The sequence below is a fragment of the Dipodomys spectabilis genome, unplaced genomic scaffold, assembly GCF_019054845.1.
Source record: "Dipodomys spectabilis isolate Male_0828 unplaced genomic scaffold, ASM1905484v1 ptg000147l, whole genome shotgun sequence".
Classification (NCBI taxonomy): domain Eukaryota; kingdom Metazoa; phylum Chordata; class Mammalia; order Rodentia; family Heteromyidae; genus Dipodomys; species Dipodomys spectabilis.
The window spans coordinates 8,514,704-8,533,645 of NW_024870824.1; the positions used below are offsets into that span (position 1 = coordinate 8,514,704).

At 46.5% G+C, this 18,942-nt stretch overlaps 2 protein-coding genes across 19 annotated transcripts in view; one reads left to right on the plus strand and one right to left on the minus strand.

The window, feature by feature from the left end:
- The window catches only part of LOC122118086 (protocadherin gamma-C5), a 195,133-nt gene extending 189,916 nt beyond the window's left edge, over positions 1–5,217 (plus strand). For all 17 annotated transcript variants that reach the window (XM_042691952.1, XM_042691950.1, XM_042691949.1 and 14 more), the window contains exon 4: positions 3,195–5,217. In XM_042691952.1, the coding sequence (XP_042547886.1) occupies positions 3,195–3,421 (227 nt within the window). In that variant the 3' untranslated portion in view covers positions 3,422–5,217. The remainder of the gene's footprint in view (positions 1–3,194) is intronic.
- Positions 5,218–7,210: 1,993 nt separating this feature from the next.
- Diaph1 (diaphanous related formin 1) overlaps positions 7,211–18,942 on the minus strand; it is a 102,539-nt gene continuing 90,807 nt past the window's right edge. For both annotated transcript variants that reach the window (XM_042691939.1, XM_042691938.1), the window contains 4 exons: positions 18,233–18,397; positions 17,994–18,129; positions 16,067–16,153; positions 7,211–9,135 (listed from right to left, as the gene is read on the minus strand). In XM_042691939.1, the coding sequence (XP_042547873.1) occupies positions 8,978–9,135; positions 16,067–16,153; positions 17,994–18,129; positions 18,233–18,397 (546 nt within the window). In that variant the 3' untranslated portion in view covers positions 7,211–8,977. The remainder of the gene's footprint in view (positions 9,136–16,066; positions 16,154–17,993; positions 18,130–18,232; positions 18,398–18,942) is intronic.

Below are 18,942 nucleotides of genomic sequence, written 5' to 3' on the forward strand. Positions count from 1 at the left end.
AGGGGCTGGCTTGAGAGGACTGGCTCCCTCCTGGAGTTAATTAGGGAAAACGAGGAAAAGTCAAGGAATACAAAGGCTAGGGGAGGGAGTGGAGGAAGTGGGCAGCTGCGCTCTCCCACCCGGGCCCTCTTCCTGTACCCCACCCCCTCCAGAAGGCTCTCAGCTTCCACAGCTTGGGGATTTGAAAATGGAGGCTGTGGAAATGCTGGCACTGGGATGTGTTGATAGAAAAAGACTGAAGTGTATCTCTGCACTTCCTTCTCTTAACCCTCCCTTTCTTGCATTCTCTCTGTTACCCAAACATCAAAAATATTTCCTGCCTTTCCATTTCTCAATCCCTGGTTAGTGTCCCAGGATTACTCAGCTTCTCCAGCTTTAGTCAGTCTCTACTCGATCCCAAGGTCTGTGGTGGGAGCCAGGGGAGGCTGGGAGGAGCTCCCTGGGCAGTACCTTCCTAGGGCTTTAACTCTGCTGGGCCTCAGAGGAGGAATTAGGGTGAGCACAGGGAATTAGCAGTGAGCACAGAGTCAAACTGTCTCTTCCAGCAACCTCTGCACTTCCAGGGAGAGTGGAGGCCATTACACTGAGGAGGATGACAGCTATGACAGCAGCAGGTAGCATTTATTGAGGAGTTACTAAATGCCAGACACTGGATGAAGCACAGCCTCCTTTAATCTTCACCCAGAACCTGTGATCCATTTCCCTGTCTTTCAACATCCACCATATACACAAAGCACCCAGAGACCTTGCTCTTTTGCAACCCTATTAGGGAGTGTGAAAGGGCCCAAGTAAGCTAGGGCTGTGATATATACTCCTCTGCATGGTAGTAGGAAGTTACTGACAATGATCTCTAATGTCACCAGGCTCAGACACTCAAGCTTATATCTGCACTATACCTAAGCTGTCTGGTCCTTGGGATTGTAGTCTTCTTAGTCTCACAGAATACACTGCCTCTCTGCCTCTGTTCTATCTCCTTTGTCTTTTGGAGAAGGTGTAAGGTTCACGCTGCTGGCAATGACAGAAATGACTTTCCTCCAGCACACACTTGGATATTACTAGGCCTGAGTCCTGCTGTAACATATACTGTCTGGTATGGCCTTCTATCTTCCCTCGAGAGCCAAAATCACTGTTGAATCCGAGCTTGTTTCTCTCTGTTTTTCTTTTGTGTGTGCTGGTTGTGAGGGCTTGAACTCATGGCCTGGGTACTGTCCCTAGGTGTTCTTCCCCTCCCCCACCCTTCTCAAGGCAAGTGTTCTACTATTGTGGGCCACAGTTGCACTTCTGGCTTTTTTTGGTACTTACTTGGAGATGAGTATTGGGGTGGCCCCCCCAAATTGGGGTCTGTGATCAGAGGAACGAGACTGAAACAAAGCGAAAATCAGACAAAACTATATTTCATGCCAAGCATCTAGAAACAGACTGACCTGACCGGTCAGGGCCGCCTTGGTAGAGAGCGAACCTAGCCCAGCTGCACAGGCTAACTTTTATAAGGGAACAGCGCATGCAGTTTAGGCTGGCCACACGCAGGTGGCCAGTAGCATTGCAACACTCGCACAAAATTACAGTTACGTTGGGCCACATGCAGGTGACCAATGAGGTTACAACTTATCTCTAAGCAGTTGCTTAAACTAGCCTACCACTTTGGTCAGTTTTGGCGCGCGGGTTTGGCCTGGGTGGAGGAGGATTGGGGAGAGGGGGATGCATTCCTTGGTGGGGGGGTGTTACATATGTGCTCCTTAATGACGCATCCACCTGGCCTTTAGGCTCTGTTACCAGAGACTTGCAATCCACATTTTTCCTAAACTTGTAAACAAGATGGATGTTTAACCAGGGTGGAGTCACATAGGCTCACTGGGTCCTAACATTAAGATTGGGTCCCAACAATGAGTGTCATGGATATTTGCTGCCCAGCTTCAAACTGAGATCCTCAGATCTCAGTTTCTTGAGTAGTTGGGATTATAGGGGTGAGCCACTGGCATCTGGCAAGGAATCGTGACACTTTGATGCTGGATCTCAACTCTTCCCCTTTCTATTCCCAGGTCAGAAGGAAGCTAGGAATTGTAATAGTCAAATTACACCAGAAAATGAATGCTTGAGACTGGCAAAGTGGTATAATACATACCTGTAATCCTAGCTCTTGACAAACAGAGGCATGAGGTTTGTAAGCTTCAGGCAACTAGCCCTGGCTACATAATGAGTTCCAGACTAGTTTGGGCTACAAAGACTCTATCTTAAAGAACAAAAGAAAGAGCTGGGCGCCTGTGGCTCATGCCTGTAATCCTAGCTACTCAGGAGCCTGAGATCTGAGGATTGCGGTTCAAAGGCAGCCCGGGCAGTAAAGTCCATGAAACTCTTATCTCCAATAAACCACTAGAAAATCGGAAGTGGTGCTGTGGCTCAAGCGGTAGAGGGCTCGCCTTGAGCTGAAGAGTGCAAGGACAGCGCCCAAGCTGAGTTCAATCCCCACGACCGACAAAAAAAAAAAAAAAAAAAAAAAAGAACAAAAGAAAGCCTGTAAGCACACACACACACACACACACACACACGCACACGCACACACACACACACCAGAACTATGGTTAATAATATATATCACAAGCACTGGTCAGGGAAAGATAAGAGTGAATACCAACTACTGCCTAGTATGGAAGCTAGAGTCTCCTACACAAAAAGTGAGGGCAAAAGTTTAGGGCCTGGGGGTCCACCCTGAGAGAGAGCTACTAGCTAGCAGGTTATGAGCACTTACCCTTCACCAGGTGCTATTTAGGTAATTTACATAGAATTTCTTGTTTAGTTTTCACAAAAACCATGGATATGCTTTCTTGCCTCCATTTTGCAGATCATAATACTAAGGTGGTTAGATAAACTTCTATAGGATCACAATAAGAAAAAGAGCTAGAAGCGAGGCCTTGGTAGCTCATGCCTGCAATCCTAGCTACTCAGGAGGAAACCATCTAGAGGATCATAATGCGAAGCCAGCCCAGACAGAAAAGTCTGTGAGATTCCATCTCCAAAACAACTAGCAAAAAGCTAGGCTAGAAGCATGGTTCAAGTGATAGAGTGGTAGTTGAACAAGCAAACCAAGCAAGGTTAAGAGCCTGAATTCACAAAATAAAAACAAAAAACAAAACACCCCTAGAAATCAAACCTAGGTTTTGTCACTGTACTTGCTGATCCTTTCTTTGTCTTTGCAGAGGCTGCTGATGGAAGCTCCACCCTGGGAGGGGGTGCTGGCACTATGGGCTTGAGTGCTCGCTATGGTCCCCAGTTCACCCTGCAGCATGTGCCTGACTACCGCCAGAATGTCTACATCCCAGGCAGCAATGCTACACTGACCAATGCAGCTGGCAAGCGGGATGGTAAAACCCCAGCAGGTGGCAATGGCAACAAGAAGAAGTCTGGCAAGAAGGAGAAGAAGTAGTGTGGAGGCCAGGCCTAAAGCCACAGGGCAGCCTCCCTCCCCAACCAGCTCAGCTTCACCTTACCTGTACCCAGGTCTCAGAATTCCAGGGCTCACCCCCAGGATATTGGTAGGGGCCAAGGCCATGCTCCCCTTGGGAAACAGAAACAAGTGCCCAGTCAACACCCCCCCTTTCTCTGCCCACAGGGGGGGTTGAATATGCAAGGGGAGTTCTGCTGGGAACCCCCATCCAATCAATTGCTGTATCTGTGGGGGTTGTGGGGGCAGTGTAGACACTAAGTACCATTTGTCACACGCCCTTTAGTTTCAGCTGAACTCCTCCATCTTCCAACTCAATTAGGCCATTTGTCCCCTGCCTCCCTCCTCCCCATCCCATCTTACTCTTAAAAGTTCCCTTGAACAAGGTGGTTGGGGGGTGTTGAGGCACCAGGTAACCTAAACAGGCTCATGGTTCTGAAGTTGGAAGAGCATCAAGACCTCTTGGCCTCTCCTCCAGTTTTCAATTTTCCCCCAAAGCAGGGTTTGGTGCCAACCCTTTCACCTCCTTCTAGAGCAGAGACTCATGGTCAAGTTTTGGGGGATACAGTCACCATCCCCATGGTACTGATACTTGCTGGATTTAGGGAAGGCATTTTGCCACCAAGCCTCTTCCCAATGCCCTGGGGACCAGTCTTCTGTTTTTCATTGTTTGATGTTCCCAATGCATGCTGTGACTTCCCTAGCACTCCTCTAACAAGACTACATTGCATGTTCTGAGACAGTAGGGGGTGGTAAGATAAAGAAGGGAAGTGTATGTATATGGCTGGGGGGGATGGATGAAGGTTGGCCCAAGGTTACCAGGGGCTTGCAGAAGGCTCTGTATGTCCCCGAATACTAGCCAAATCCTCAAATTCCAGCCATAAACACGTACTAGGCTGGATCCTCCACCTTCTATATTGGGTTCAGCCTAGGCAGCCAGCTTTGGGGGCTGAGCTACCGGGACCAATGGATTTAAACTGGCATTTCAGTCCAAGGAAGCTCTGAGTGGATTTAGGGTCAGGTCCTCTGGAGAGGTCAGAGGAACCTCTGTGGGTGCTGGGTACTCCAGAGGTGCCCCCCAGTGGAAGGGTCAATGGAGCCCCAGTGGGAAGGAAGGCCTAAGGAGGCCATTCTTGATCCCTAGATTGGGGCCAAAGGAGCTAGTGCAGGGACCAAATGGACCGAAAGTCTCAGCCCATCATGGGGCTTCTCCAGGCAGGCTCCTTGCCCTCTTCAAGCCTGTTTTAAACTCTCCCTGCCAGGTGCCCTTTCTTCTCGGTGAAGGCCACTGCCCAGGGCCCTCCTCCGCCCCCTAGTGGCCAGAGCCTGGTTAAAGTCCCCCAGTGCCTCCTTGTGTATAGACTTTCCCCTCCCCACTCCCTTCTGCCCCTGTGGTCCCGTTCATCCAGCGGGGCCTCTAGAGAACCCTATCCCAGCCCTTACAGTATAGTGTAGAGCCCCCTCCCCCGGCTGGTGTAGAATAGCCGATAGTGTAGTGCGGTGTGCTTTTACGTGATGGCGAGTGGGCAGCGGGCGGCAGGCTGGCGCAGCCGTCTGTCCTTGAATCTGCCTGCGGCGGCCCGTGCTGTGTTTTGTGCTGTGTCCACGCGCTGCGGCGACCCCCTCCCTGGTACTGACTCTTCTATAAGCGCTTCTCTTTGCATAGTCACGTAGCTCCCACCCCCATTCCCTTCCTGTATCTCACGCAAGTTTTATACTCTAATATTTATATGGCTTTTTTCTTCGAACAAAAAATAATAAAAAGATTTCTTCTGAAAGGCTGGTTGTTTCTGTTGGAGAAATGGAGCCCCTGGCATTTGTGTAGGAAAAAACAGGTTTGGGAAGATGACAGTTTGAGTCTTGGTTTTGTGTCATTGAGTGTGTGTGTGTGTGTGTGTGTGAGACTGAGAATGTCGCCGTGTCTACGGCTATCCAATATGGCTGTGCGTGCTTCCTACACCTTTGTGCATCTGTAACTGTGCGATGGGCTGGAAGAGTGCTTGTGCACCTGAATGCCGCGTGTGATGGGCTGGCGCGTCCGTCGTGGGGCGGGGAGCTTGCCTGCCGCGTGTCCGTGTGCAATTGAGTGCGCAGTAATACGCTTGCGGCTGTCTGCGTTAGGCATCAGTCTCCGGGCAGAAGAGGAGCCCCTGTGCGGGCGGGGCGGCGGTGGGGGTGGGGGCTGGTCGGCGCTGGGCCAGCAGCGCTGAGGACGCAGGGTACGCTTCCTTAGCGCATGTCCCTTTCCACTAACATTACCACCCCGCCCCCTCAGCGCACTGGCTAGGGCTTAGGAGGATGGATTCTCTCTTCCGCCTCCATCCACACACCCTCAACCCGCCCCCCGCTGCCTAGAGGCTTGGGGGAACACCGCAACGTGGGAGGGAATGAATGCAGGGGGGAAAGCGGAGGCGATTCTCTCTCCAGGCTGAGTCCATAGCCTGCGTCTCAGGTTCCCTATTTGGAATTTGCATTTCTGTTCATGGCTCTTGGAGGGCACATCTCTTTCTGGAGGGGGTAAAGAGGACTGAAAGGACGTGCAGGAAGAAATGACAGACCCAGCTCGCCCCATCCTCCCACCTCTGGGGTGCTTATCCATTCGCCCCTCCCCCCCCCCCCCCCCCCGCTCTCCCACCCCCCCACCCCTCAGAGCACATCGATTTGCTAGGTTGCTGCAGTCCCTTGAAAACGCCGAAAAGGGGAAGGAGGATCAGGAAGAGAAGGGCAGAAACGCATTGGGGTTATTAGGAGGGTCAGCGAAGGCTTGCCCAAGTACAGAGCAGGGGGAGGCGGGTCTCTGGGCTTTTCTCCATTAGGATTCTCTGAGGCAGGTTCTGCCTCCTCAGGTCTGTTGTCATGGAAACCAAGCCTTCCAACCGAGCATCTGGAGGCGACTTTCTTGCTTGGGAGGAAGGGTGGCTTGCAAGCTGAGATGGGAGCAGAGTTTTGTTTCTCTGCTGGGGTGCAAAGGGGCGGGGTGCCGGGCGCCTGGGTTCTATTCCAGGCATAGCAGCAGACAGGGAGAGCTCATGAGCAGCAGTGGTTGGTCCCCTAATTGGTATGTGTGCCTGTAAATGTCTGAGCCAGAAACCCATGGCCTGGGAGAGGAAGGGTGGAGGCAGGCAGCCACCCCCACACCTCTGGCTATAACGGGGAGGCAGCTGCCCCAGCCGGCATTGGGACTATTTAAAGGGCTTTTTAGAGGCTGCACAAGTGGGTTTGCAGTCCTCTCCAGGTCCCTCCCTGCCCATACTGACGTGCTTATTGCTGTAAGGTTTGCATGGTCCATAGTGGCAAGTCATCTGGAGTTCGACCTCTGGCTCTGACCTCTGTAAGATGAGCGCAGCTTTCCAGCCCTAGCCTTAATGCCCTCTAGCCTAGAATGTGGTCAGAGGTTCCTGAACTGCCAAGCAGGGAATGGGAATCAGATGCTCTGCTTTGCACAAGAGGCACAGGTAACCATAAGTAAACTAGGACATCTGGGGACATGGAGAAGTGAGGAGATTTAAGAATTAAAGGGCTCTAAGCCAAGAGGTAGCAATGTGGAAGAGCCAGGAAGCTGACCTGATTACCTTATTTCATTAATGAGAGAAAATGACCCTGAGGCAAGATCTGCCATTCAGAAACACCATGGAGTAATATATTGACCTGGGCCCTAGGCCCAAGTATAGTGTCTGATAGCTTTAGTTTTTGCCTAGTTTATCAGGTAAACCAGAGATGTGACACAGAAGAAGCAGAGGCACCCAGACTGGAGTGAAGAAGGCAGCTGGCACTGTTTCAATGCTTTATTAACTGTTGGAAACAAACCCATCAGACCAGAGGTGATGGCACCCCAGAAGCCCCAGAGGCGAGGCAAACAGGTTTGCGTTTGTCCCCTTACCTTTTTTTTTTTTTTTTTTATTAAATGCATCTTACTAAAGTAGATTTAAAAAAGAAAGGGCCAAAGCCCCAGATGTCATCGAGCAAGGGGAAGTTAGGTAACCCAGGGGAGCGACAGCCTTCCTGTCCCATAGTCTCTCCAGGAATCATTCAGAGGAGCTTCCAGTGCCCCTTCAGACACAAGCTTAGCAACCCAACCTTCCTTGCTGGCCACAAAGCCCCTTCTGTAGGTGCCCTCAGGTCTCCTAAGCTCCCCCTGGGCTAACAGCTCTAATTCTGGGCCAAACCCAAACAGTGCCACTCTCAGTAGCTGTGGTTTGAAAGCTGGAAGGAGCATGAGGGCAAAGCTGTCACCCTTAGCCAGAGAATGTGAGCTTCCTGATCCTGAGGTTGGGCCACCAAGCAGTTTGGTTTGCACACTATTCAGATGGGAGCAAGGGTACAGTGTGCAGGGTACCCTCTCTCACTTCCCAGCGTCTAGTTAGCATCTGCACATTTGGCTTGATAATTAATTAAATTCATAAACTGTGGCCCCAGAGCTCCTGCTATTTTGAGGACCTGGCTTAGCCCAATCAGAGGAGACTCATCTTGTCCCATAAGTGGTGCTGGGAGTGATCTGCCTTGGCCTCAGAAGTTTTAAGGGCTTGAGGCCAAGGTCTAGGGCATGTTCAGGATGGAAGCCAAAGAAGAATCCTCAGGAACTCCTGAACCTACATCAAAACCTCTTACATTATGGAGGGGGAAGGGAAAAGGAAGTTATCTTAAAAAAATTTTTTTTCATACAAAAATAGATCCATATGCAAAACAATTTCTCAGCCAGGAGGCTCCACCTCCCATATCCTTGGAGACAGAGGGTTAGGTGCTGGGATGGTGAACTATATAGCCTATCTCCAAATGAGATGCACCAAAGCTCTCTAGGGAAGGCGTGAGAAGAGACCTTGGCTCAGTGGCCTGGGGGCTGGTGCAGAGGGTCCAGGGAAGCAAGGGCATAAAGCATAGCAAGCAGCAGGCTGGGGGCAGGCCCCATGCTGTTACTATGCCCTGTGGGCTCAGGCCTGGGCCACAGTGGAACAAGTGGTCCAGAGCCTTGTCTAGAAGGTTTTTCCCAAGAAGGTGGGGTTAAGGGTGGGATTTGCTCCCCTGCTTCCTCAGAAGCAATTCCCAATGCCACAGCACTAGTAATAAATAATAGCCAGGAAGAAGAGCCGAGGTGATAGCAGTAAGACGAGGGATCTACCCATAGGTTCACAAGCCCCATGCTGTTTCTCAGGGCCAGAAAAGCACAAAATCAGCAAGATTGACCTAAGGGAATGCCCACTATAAAGTCGGGCTGAGAAAAGCAGGCTGGACCTTGCCTGAGACCAGGCCCTCTGGGTAACAGAGAGGAGACAGGGTTAAGGCAGCACACACAGACCCTGCTTTGGTAACGACAGCCAGGGCTGGCTGGGTTGGGCTCAGACCTCCCCACACTGCCCTATTCCTCTGGCCTCCAGGCAGCTGAAGCTGTAGGTGTTCAGAGGGCAGCAGGCCAGGCAGAAAGGCAGGGTCAGGTGGTAGGAACGGCCGCCTCAGAGGAATGTCCCCTTGGCCCTTTAGGCACATGCTTCAGGTGCACAGTCCGGGATCCATTTAGGAACTGCCATGGCCACAGAGCCCAGTTTAACTTGCACGGCCAACTAGCTCCTTGGCTTCCTCAAGGATTGTGGGGATTCCTTCACTGTTCTTGGGCACCTTGGCAGGAACAGAAGACATGGCATCGTCCTTGGTCAGCTCCGAAGCTAGCAAAGATGTGACTGCACACCCGGCCTTTCTGTTGGCTGCAAGAGAAGACATGACAGATCTGTCCATGGAAGACACATATTCCTAATTTCTTTTTTCTTTGTGCTGATCCTGGGGCTTGAACTCGGGCCTGGGCTCTGTCTCTGAGCTTTTCTGCTCAAGGTTAGTGCTCTACCACCGGAGCCAAAGTTCTACTTTGGGTTTTTTTTTTTTTGTAGTTTAGTGGAGATGAGAGTCTCATAGACTTTCCTGCCCAGGGGAGGCTTTGAACTGTGGTCCTTCTATTTCTTTCCTCCTTTACAGCAGATATTCAGCAGAAGCCATGCATATATGGCTGCTTTGTCTAGAGTTCACATAGGCCCTTTACTTTGAAAATGGAGGGACAGAGCCTCAACATGTGGGATAGTTTTAAATGGAAAAGAATGTAAGAATATGGTATAAAAGAGCAAATCTTGTCCTTGCTCCCTTGTGTGATGATGGTACCAAGATCTAAATACAGCTACTCAGTAGGAACTGGAGAGAAAAAGTACTCAAAGTCCATTTTCTCATCATAGTTTACTGGAATTAAATATGCTAAAGCTTAATAGCTAATATTTTTTTCAGTGGTCTACTGAAGAAAGCTGTTAAGCCAAAACACATGCCAGCTGCAGGAAGGCTGTTATTTAGCAGGAAGTGGCCCTACATAGACTAAGATAACACCTGTAAAGAAGAGCAACAACACTAATATTGCATGCATATCACATGTTCCTCCCCATGTCTGCTTCTTTTCCACCTCTCAAGGACGCTATAAGGTATAGGGGTGTGTGTGTGTGTACTTATGTTCTCCTAATGCATGCATTGTATGGGAAAAGATGAATGTATGCCAGAAGTCAGAAGATCAAGGATGGCCAAGAGGGGATGCAGATCTCAACCCAAGTGACTAAGGAATTGTGAAGTTCTAGTTGCCATCACACAAAGCAAATGAAAAACCAATCAACCATTGAATTTCTCTTCAACTGTATTCATTTATGGAATTCAGACTTAGGATCTTATCTGGCAGCCCTTTGGTACCAGGCCCATTTCATAATGTCCTCTCTTCTCCTGTCTTAGAAGCAGTACAGAGAGACTACATGTACCCAAAGAGCAGCCTAGCTGAAGAAGACAGATACAAAAGGCCATATATGCCATGATTCCATTCAGCCTAGGCAAATCCACAGAGATAGAAAGCAATGGTTGTCAGGTTGAGAGAGGGGGAGAATCAGAAGTGACTGCTAATTACTAAAGATAGAAAAGTGTTTGAGGAGAAAGACGTTTACCCTGATTTGAACATTACAGAGTATGTGTACATGCACTGAAATATTACTAGATACCCAATATATTTTTTATGTATCATTTTTTAAAAAGTGATGGTTTGGAGATAAAAAAAAAGGTTCTATAATTAAACAGTGATTGAAGTTGCATGTTCTTGTGACTGTACCAAAAACTTATGAATCACACCTTTTAAAATGAATTTTAGACATAGTAACTAATTATAATTCAAATTTTAAAAGAGAGACAACTTTTCCTGGGGACCTGGAAAAGCTGGAGTGAACTAAAACCAGTTCCTTAAGGAAGAGTAGATGAAAATTAGTCTAGTACTCCTAAATGAAAGCTGCAGGATGTGAGCAGCAAGGAAGAGTCCAGAGGAGCCATGAACAAAGTACTTCCTTTGGACCAGCAAAAAGCTTGAGGTAGGCAGAAACCAAACAGGGTCAGAGAGGCCAAGTCTTCAGAAGAGCTGTTAGGCTCTCTGCAGAGCCATGACCCAGCACCACCCTTTCACACTACAGGTCATGCAGGGAGCACACAGGATGCCCACAGGTTACCAACTTAAAGGTCTCTTCCTCCTTCCCCTCTTCCTCTTCCCAAAAGCACAAAAGGTTATCTACCAAGAAAAGAAAGAACAGTGAAGACCCTGACTCATGCAATAGAACAGAGAGGTGTGACCTACACTCCAGGGTTTCCACCTGCCACTGTGGATTACACACACCAACACTATTACCTCAGCCACTGAGGTGAGGAAGAACAACCCACTTGAGTGCAACTATAGTGGCAACATGTGGGCCCTCCTACCTTCTTTTATTTATTCATTTTTTTTGGGGGGGGGGGTCTGGTCGTGGGGCCTGAACTTTGGGACTGGGCGCTGTCCCTCAGCTCTTCAGCTCAAGGCTAGCGCTCTACCACTTGAGCCACAGCGCCACTTCCGGATTTTTTCTTTTTCTTTTTTTGTTTATGTGGTGCTGAGGAATCGAACCCAGGGCCTCAGGCATGCAAGGCAAGTGCTCTACCACTGAGCCACCTTCCCAGCCCCCTCCTACCTTCTTATTCTCTCCTTACTGGCAAAATCTTCCAGAGGCCAGCTTCAAACCTTTTCAGCATTTCCTCTCTTTTCTAAAGCGTGCACTACTCCAGAGCCTCATTCCTCATCTTCCAAAAGGTAATGGATGGATCACTACCCCTTTACTGTTCTCTTAAATTCAGACTGCAGAAATTGAGAAGTATCACAACTATTAGTGTATGTGTGTGTGTGTGTGTGTGTATGTATGTACACATGAACACCTGAGTGTATCTGGCTCTAGTGGGTATCTAGTGTAGGTGTTGAAATAACACCTGTCTTACAGAACACTTGTCCTGGGTATGGCAAGTCTTAAGTTGATTATTTCCTTGGTTTCTTCCTCTATAACTTAGAAGACTCCTTTGGTTTCTAATTTAATGGTGCTTTAGGATTTTTCTACATCAAGAAGTTTTAGCCAGGTGCTGGTAGCTCAAGCCTATAATCCTAGCTCCTGACATGTGAGGATCTTGGTTGAAGTGAGCCAGTGGGTACACTGGGGATGAACATGATGTGAGCCAAGGTCAGGGATGGGAAAGCTCTAGCTGCAACTGGCAACAGAATCAACAGAACCCAAGCATCCTAGCTACCACTCTGTCCCATAAGGCCACCATTAGGCTGAGGAAAAACCAACCAAGGAAAACTGCCTTCTTCCTTTTTTCCTGATCTTTAGCCTAAGTTATGACTACTAAAAAGTAGCCACAGGACAAAGTCTGCATTTTTTTGACTAAACAGATGGATGTGAGATTATTCATTTGTTCACTTATAAGAGAATGGGCTCGGGCTGGGAAGGTGGCTCAGTGGTAGAGTGCTTGCCTTGCATGCATGAGGCCCTGGGTTCGATTCCTCAGCACCATATAAGCAAAAAAAAAAAAAAAAAGAGAATGGGCTCTCAGACTAGGGGGAAGGGGTAACAAGACAAACTTGAGGTACTGGTCAAAGTTCTCTAAGGCTAGATTTCTAGAAGTTGAGGGTAGGCTAGGATAAAAACATCTCCAAAATTAACCATGTAATACTAGGAGTATAGTTAGACATTAATGATTTGGAAAAGACCCTTATAAAACAAAGGCTAGGTAGGAACCGCTACTTAGGAAGAAGTGCTCTTTTTAATAAGCTTCCTTAGGGAAGAGGAAACTAGGACAGATGGGACAATCATTACCATCCTAAATAACTCATTTCTGTCTAAAGCTCTCCTAATTATACTTCCCGCCCTATTTTTACAAAACAGATGAAAGAGTAAGTAGTGGTATAGGATCATTGTTATTCACCTTGTATATAGACCCGGGGGTGGGGGGGGGTGGGGGGTGGGGGTTGGTCACCAGAAAAATCTCCCTGAAGTCATTTCACCATGTCCAAGACATATGAAAGAGTATTTCTGGCCCACACAGAGAGGCCAATGTCATCATTTGTCTAATCAATCATGTAGACTCAGTGGAAATAGCCCTGGACATGAATTCACAAAAGGAGACTATAGTCATGGCTCTATCATTAGCCAAGTGTACAGATCTTGGCAAGACCTTAATTCTTTTTATCTATAAGCAGGTCAGATACTAATCACTAGGTTCTTTAGAGCTAACCTAGACAGTTCTATTAGTGTAGGTGAAGTTAGAGGCCTGCTAGGAAGTGGAAGAGGGAAGGAAAGGAGAGAGAGCAATATATTTCTTTTTCTCTTGTCTTATATCCCAGTGAGCAAGCGGCCAGTGTATGAGAGGTTACAATTCAGTCATGGAGATAAAAGTTGAGTCATTAAAACCACAAGCTGACTCAATCATGGGCCAGAAATAGCAGCTGAAATACAATCACATGAATTCTTCCCCTTTACACTTAAACCATTGTTCTCCCACACCCTGTAGACCATAGCAGTTTAAATGCTGCTTGTAATGAACAGCCCTGATAGTAACTCCTCTCTTCCAGCTCCTCAATGGGTCTCTGTCTACTGGTTACTCCCTCCCATCTCCAGAGACCGGAAGATTTTAACATTCCTGCAGACTCTGGGGAAAAGGCCAGTGTCTGTGAATAGGGACAGCTGCCTCCTTGGGAATGGAAAGACTGTTAGGAAGATATGCTTGACAGTGATTCTAGCTCTTTGGCTCTGAGCAATCAGAGGAAGTTAAGAGTGAGCTAGACAAGGGGTGGAACAGTTGGGTCCAGAAGCCCTACAGAGAAACCTAGGCTGCTGGAGCCTTAGTACTTAAGAGAATTGTGCCTTCTAAGTTCCAATCTCTCTCTCCTTTCTTCTCTTAATCCTACTGCATGGCATTAAAAAAAAATACTAGTACTGGAAAGCACCTTAGAAAGCATTCTAGTTTCTTATTTTATACAAAAGAAAACATACAGGTACTTCTTTAAGGTAAACCTTAAAGCATGAGAACTAGATCTGACTTGGGGTCTTTTTTATCACACCCTAGTCCTGTGTGCTCTGCACTCCAGCTTCATGCCTAACCTCTTTATGTTCAGTGTGAGGCCACTTTACTTTCTAAGAAGCTTGCCAGAGAAAAAGAGTTGCCTCCACAAAGAGATTCTCCCAGACACCCTCAGAGTGCTTAGCATACCCTGAGACAGACAAGGGTACAGGCTAGAGTGACACCCATGTAATTCTCATCCTCCTCTTTTCAATTCAGTATTCTCTCTCTGTCCCCCCCTTTTTCTCCCTTGCTCCATCCATCTCCCGCCCCATTCTCCTTCTTCTTTCTGTTTTCCCTCTTGCCCTTGGACAGTATTTTGACTAATTTAGGTTGTTCTGTGCTGAAAGGGTAGGTTCTGACAAAATCCCTGCTTCCGCTGCCTGGTTTTCCACTTGGAAAGAAGGAGAAACAGGGCCTCCCAAGTATAGGGAAGCCACTGATGTCTGGCTTCTTGTGTACAGGAAGCATCTGGGATTCTAGTATAGCTTCACAGGAAAAGGCTTAAAAAGGGAATTCCCCACTGAAGTTGAATGTAGGCTGGAGCTTAGCTGAGAGAAACATGGAAGACAGTGTAGTAAGATGAAGTACTTTTCATTAGACTTAATATTTAATGTTTTTGTTGTATTTAATGTTAAGCCAAACCACATTGCATGGTGGGTGGAAACAATGCCGTGGAAAGTTCTAAAGACTACATACCAAATAGTATTACTAGTCATGTCTTCCACCCAAATGCCTATGACTGAATGCTCTAACTCAGTGAGTTCTAAGTTCTTCATCCCTACTTCTCCCCTCTAGCAATCTAGTTCTAAGGGGATGACCCCTAAAATGAGTATGAGTTTTCTTTTTAAAGTCTTATAAGGATATATTCAGAGTATAGGGAAAAGTCAGCCATCACATATGAAATGCACAGTGATCTATGAAATTTGGGCCAGGGCACTGAGTTTATGTGGGTTGGTATAGTCTGAACCCCTGATCCTTCCTAGGCTTTGACAGGCATTGTAGATCCTAGAGACATCACTGTATTAAAAGCTTAGCACTGCCCCAAACTAGATATACAATTCTTCTCTTTACAATAGCCTTTAAGTACATATCAAATGGAACTACAAAGCCTATCAGCCAGTGAGTAAGTAACCTCGCTTTAACTCTCTCACAAGAAGGAGTCTTTAATGATGTTTTGATGTAACTCTCATCCTTCAATCTGGGAAAGAAGTCATCATTCCTAGCCCCAAAGGATCCTCAGTAGATACAATGATACAGGTCATCCCCACATGGGGAGCAGCCTTGGCTACATCTTTTGAACTACCCATTAATTCTCATCCTAATGCCTGGATTATTTATATGTCCTATGTCCATAACTTTTTAGAGGCTCTGGCTCAGTGTAATCCACTTAAGTCTGTGCATGTAGAGGAGGTTGCACTGAGTGGGGAAGGCAAGGATAATGGAGTATAAGTGCATCCAAAGAAGAAGGCAGTTCTTTGACCAAAAACAATCCTTGAGATATTCCTCTATTTTCTTACATTTGAGAACAATGACATCTTACTACCTCTTGCAGTTGTTTTTTTTTTTTTGTCGGTCATGGGGCTTGAACTCTGGGCTTGGGCGCTGTTCCTGTGCTCTTTGGCTCAAAGCTAGCACTCTACCACTTGAGCCACAGCACCACTTCTGGTTTTCTGGTGGTTAATTGGACATAAGAGTCTCATGGACTTTCCTGCTTCGGCTGGCTTTGAACCGCAATCCTCAGATTTCAGCCTCCTGAGTAGGATTACAGACATGAGCCACCTGTGCCTAGCCTCTTATAGAATTTTATACTTGCTACTATTAGTTCTTTCTCTGTATGTCTTTTCCTTTAAGGTCTTTGACTTTTCCTTTGTATTTCAATCTACACCTAATACATGGTTCTCTATTTAGGTCAATTATTTTTTCATGTACACAAATGCCCACTAAGTCCTTTCAATGTCCTAAAGCATGGTTTCCTTGTTTCAAATTTCTAGAAAAAATATGAGTCAAATGAATTGATTTGTTACCAGTTTTCTCGTTAGAACTTTCTATTGTGGAAGAAAAAAGACTAGATAATCCACTTTCCATGCAAAAATAGGAAAAGTTTCTAAACCCTAGAGCATCATTATCTGCTCTTTAGTCCTATATTTGCAGTACCAGGAGTACAGAGGTTTCACACTCTTCAGCAACCAGGCTGGGTTCCATTTGCTTACTTACCCTGTCGGGGTCCTCGCTTCCGTCGGAACGCTGCTCCTGATTGCAAGGCTTCTAGAAGACTGTCCATCACACCCGTCTCATCACCCTCTGTCATGAACAAAGATAGAGAGGTAAACTCTTTAGTCAGATCTACTTGTCAAATGTCAAGCTTCACATGAAATGGCTATTGCTTGGCTTCACTCTCTGACAATGGCTGACAGCTCTGAAAAGTCAAGAAAGGCTCAATCTCAAGTCTTACAGGCCTGTGTTTACTTGTGTTTAAAAGTGGTGAAAATGCTTTACTGCCAACTATTCTGTGCAAACCTTGGGATATTTTCCTTCATTGCTACCTTCCCTATATTCATCAGTAAATACAGTACAGTATCGTATAGTCTCCTTAGACTAGATAAGCAGAGAGTCTGCAATTGTGAAATTAATAATCAATTATGCCACCCAAGGTGACACATGCTTGTACTCTCAGCTCTTCAGGTGGAGGCAGGATTGCAAGTTAAAACCAAGTTAGACTCCCCTCCCTCCCAAAAAAATCCAAAACAAAACAAATAAGGCAACTGTATCACTCCTTTGTCCTACAGTGTTTTACTCTAATATACATCAACCTCTCATGAATGCTCTCATTCAGAGAGGGTAATTGTTATTTCAATTCAGTACTGCCTCCAGTGGCTGCAATCTTCCTGAAGCCAGTTCTGCTTTTAAGAGAATCAGGCAGCCTGGCTGGAACACAAAGAGTTAATGCAGAATCCTAGTTGCAGCCTGGCTCAGTTTCCATGGTAACAGCTCAGGATAGTGAAATCTGAAACTGTGAAATCCCAAGGAGCAGGTTGGTTGCCAGCTGTAAGAAGGGCTCATTGCTCCTAGCGCCACCTGCTGTCTGAATATTACCAGTGCAGTTGACCTACATTCTAACCTCACTTGCTTGACCCAAGTACCATGAACAGGACAAGGTCTGGGTCCACTACGCCACCTGTTGACCGGGTGTGGCCCTCATCCCATATGTCAAACAGACTCCATCCTCCCTAGGGCACCCTAGCCAATTCAGAGAAAAACCCCAGATTGAATGGGACGATGAAGGATACTTGGTGTGACCTTCAATGGCATTATTGGAACAAGTTTGCTATTTATATTCAACGGAGGGCACTACTTTGTAGAAAAGTGTAACAGAGGTATTATAATAGCCCTTGCCGCTTTCGCTCAGCAAAGAAAGCAAGCACCATGATTTCTAACAGATTGAGAAGCATTCCCTTGCAGAAGGCTCATGGCCCCCCAGGTTCAGCTCAGTGCCATGAGCAACATATGCTGTATTTGCTGTATTTCCGCTGCCTGGGAGGAGAGGGGGCAGGGAATCTACAGCAGGAAAAAAGCAGAGACAGGAAACAAGAGGGCCAGTAATTGAGACCATATGGTTCAACAAAGACATGCTTCTGGTAGTGAAATAGGAGACTGCTGAAGAAAGAGAGGGCAGCCAGCTCTCTACTCCTTTCCAGAAGCTGTCCGTTTAAGATCTCATAGGTATGTGCAATTCTGCTGAGGTCCTAGGGACACTATACTTAGAGAAATAAACCAAAAGGGAAGAGAAGCTCCTATTCAAAGGTAGAAAGAGTCAAGAAAACACTTTTGGGAAAGAACCCAAAAGACTTAATGGAGGAATTGAGAACAGGCCAGAGGAAGCTTTGAATGGAAAGAAGGAAAGAGTACAAGTTATAATATTAACTCACAAGAGAGGTGAGATATAATGTGAAACCAGCAAAGGAAAGGAAAATTAGAATGTGTAAGTAACTGAACTGAAGTTGAAATCCAGCATCAAGATCTCAGTGGAAAGCTTGCCAAGAATCACTTGCTCAAACCTAAGACATTCTTTCTGGCCTCTGGATTTTAGAGAAGTCTCCCAAACATTCCTTTCTCAACTCATCAGTCATTCTGCACTTCTTACCTGCGTTCATATCTATGAGCTGCTCTCTCTTCTGTTGCTTCTCTAGTCTTTCCTTCTCTGCCTTCTCCTTGGCTAGCTTTGCTCTTCGCATCTTTTCTTCTGTTTCCCGTCGCTTCTGGTTCTCCTTGACTGCTTGCTGGAGTTGGGAGGGGGAGGGAGGGGGAAGGAAGTAGACATGGGTATAGCCAACACCAACTAACATAAACCCTGCAGGAATTTAACAAATAGCCCTTGCTCACCAAAAACATATTCCTAAAATTGTGCAGATCCATGAAGAATTCTTCCACAGTCAACTTCTTGGGATCAAAGACAAAGTAGTCACCTAGCTCCTTATACAAAGTCTCCATATTAGAATGCATCATCCTCAGCTTGTTATACTGCTCCTGTGCATCCTTAACAAAGCTGTACGTTCAGAGTAAAGAATCAAGACCAAGAAGCAAACAACCACTCCCCAAGCTCAGAGAATTACTCAGACACGCACACTGACACACAAAAGATGTCCAATAACATTGTTCATGATGGCAAACCACAGAAGCAATCTAAGTATCCATAAGAGTGGAATGGTAAACCATAATCTATATCACACCTATAGAATGGGAAATGGCAATTAAAAAAAAAGGCTATTGTGCAGACTATTGTAGAAACATGGCTAAGATATATTCTGCAAAAAGCTACACAATGCCATTTTTTTTGTAAAAATCAGAGGCAGAGGTTACCTTTGCAAAGGGGAACGAGTGGAGAAAGAGTGTGTCATGACAATAGCACAGAGTAGAAGAATTGAGGGGGGATTTTTAGTTTATCTGTATTGTTTACTTTCACTTCTACAACAATGAGAAATCTCTCAGGACCATGTATGTATTTAAATGAAAAAAATTTAAAAAAATTTAAACATTGCTATAATTGAACCCTTCCCGTTACAGAAAGTTTTTGGGGTTTTTGTTGTTCTCTC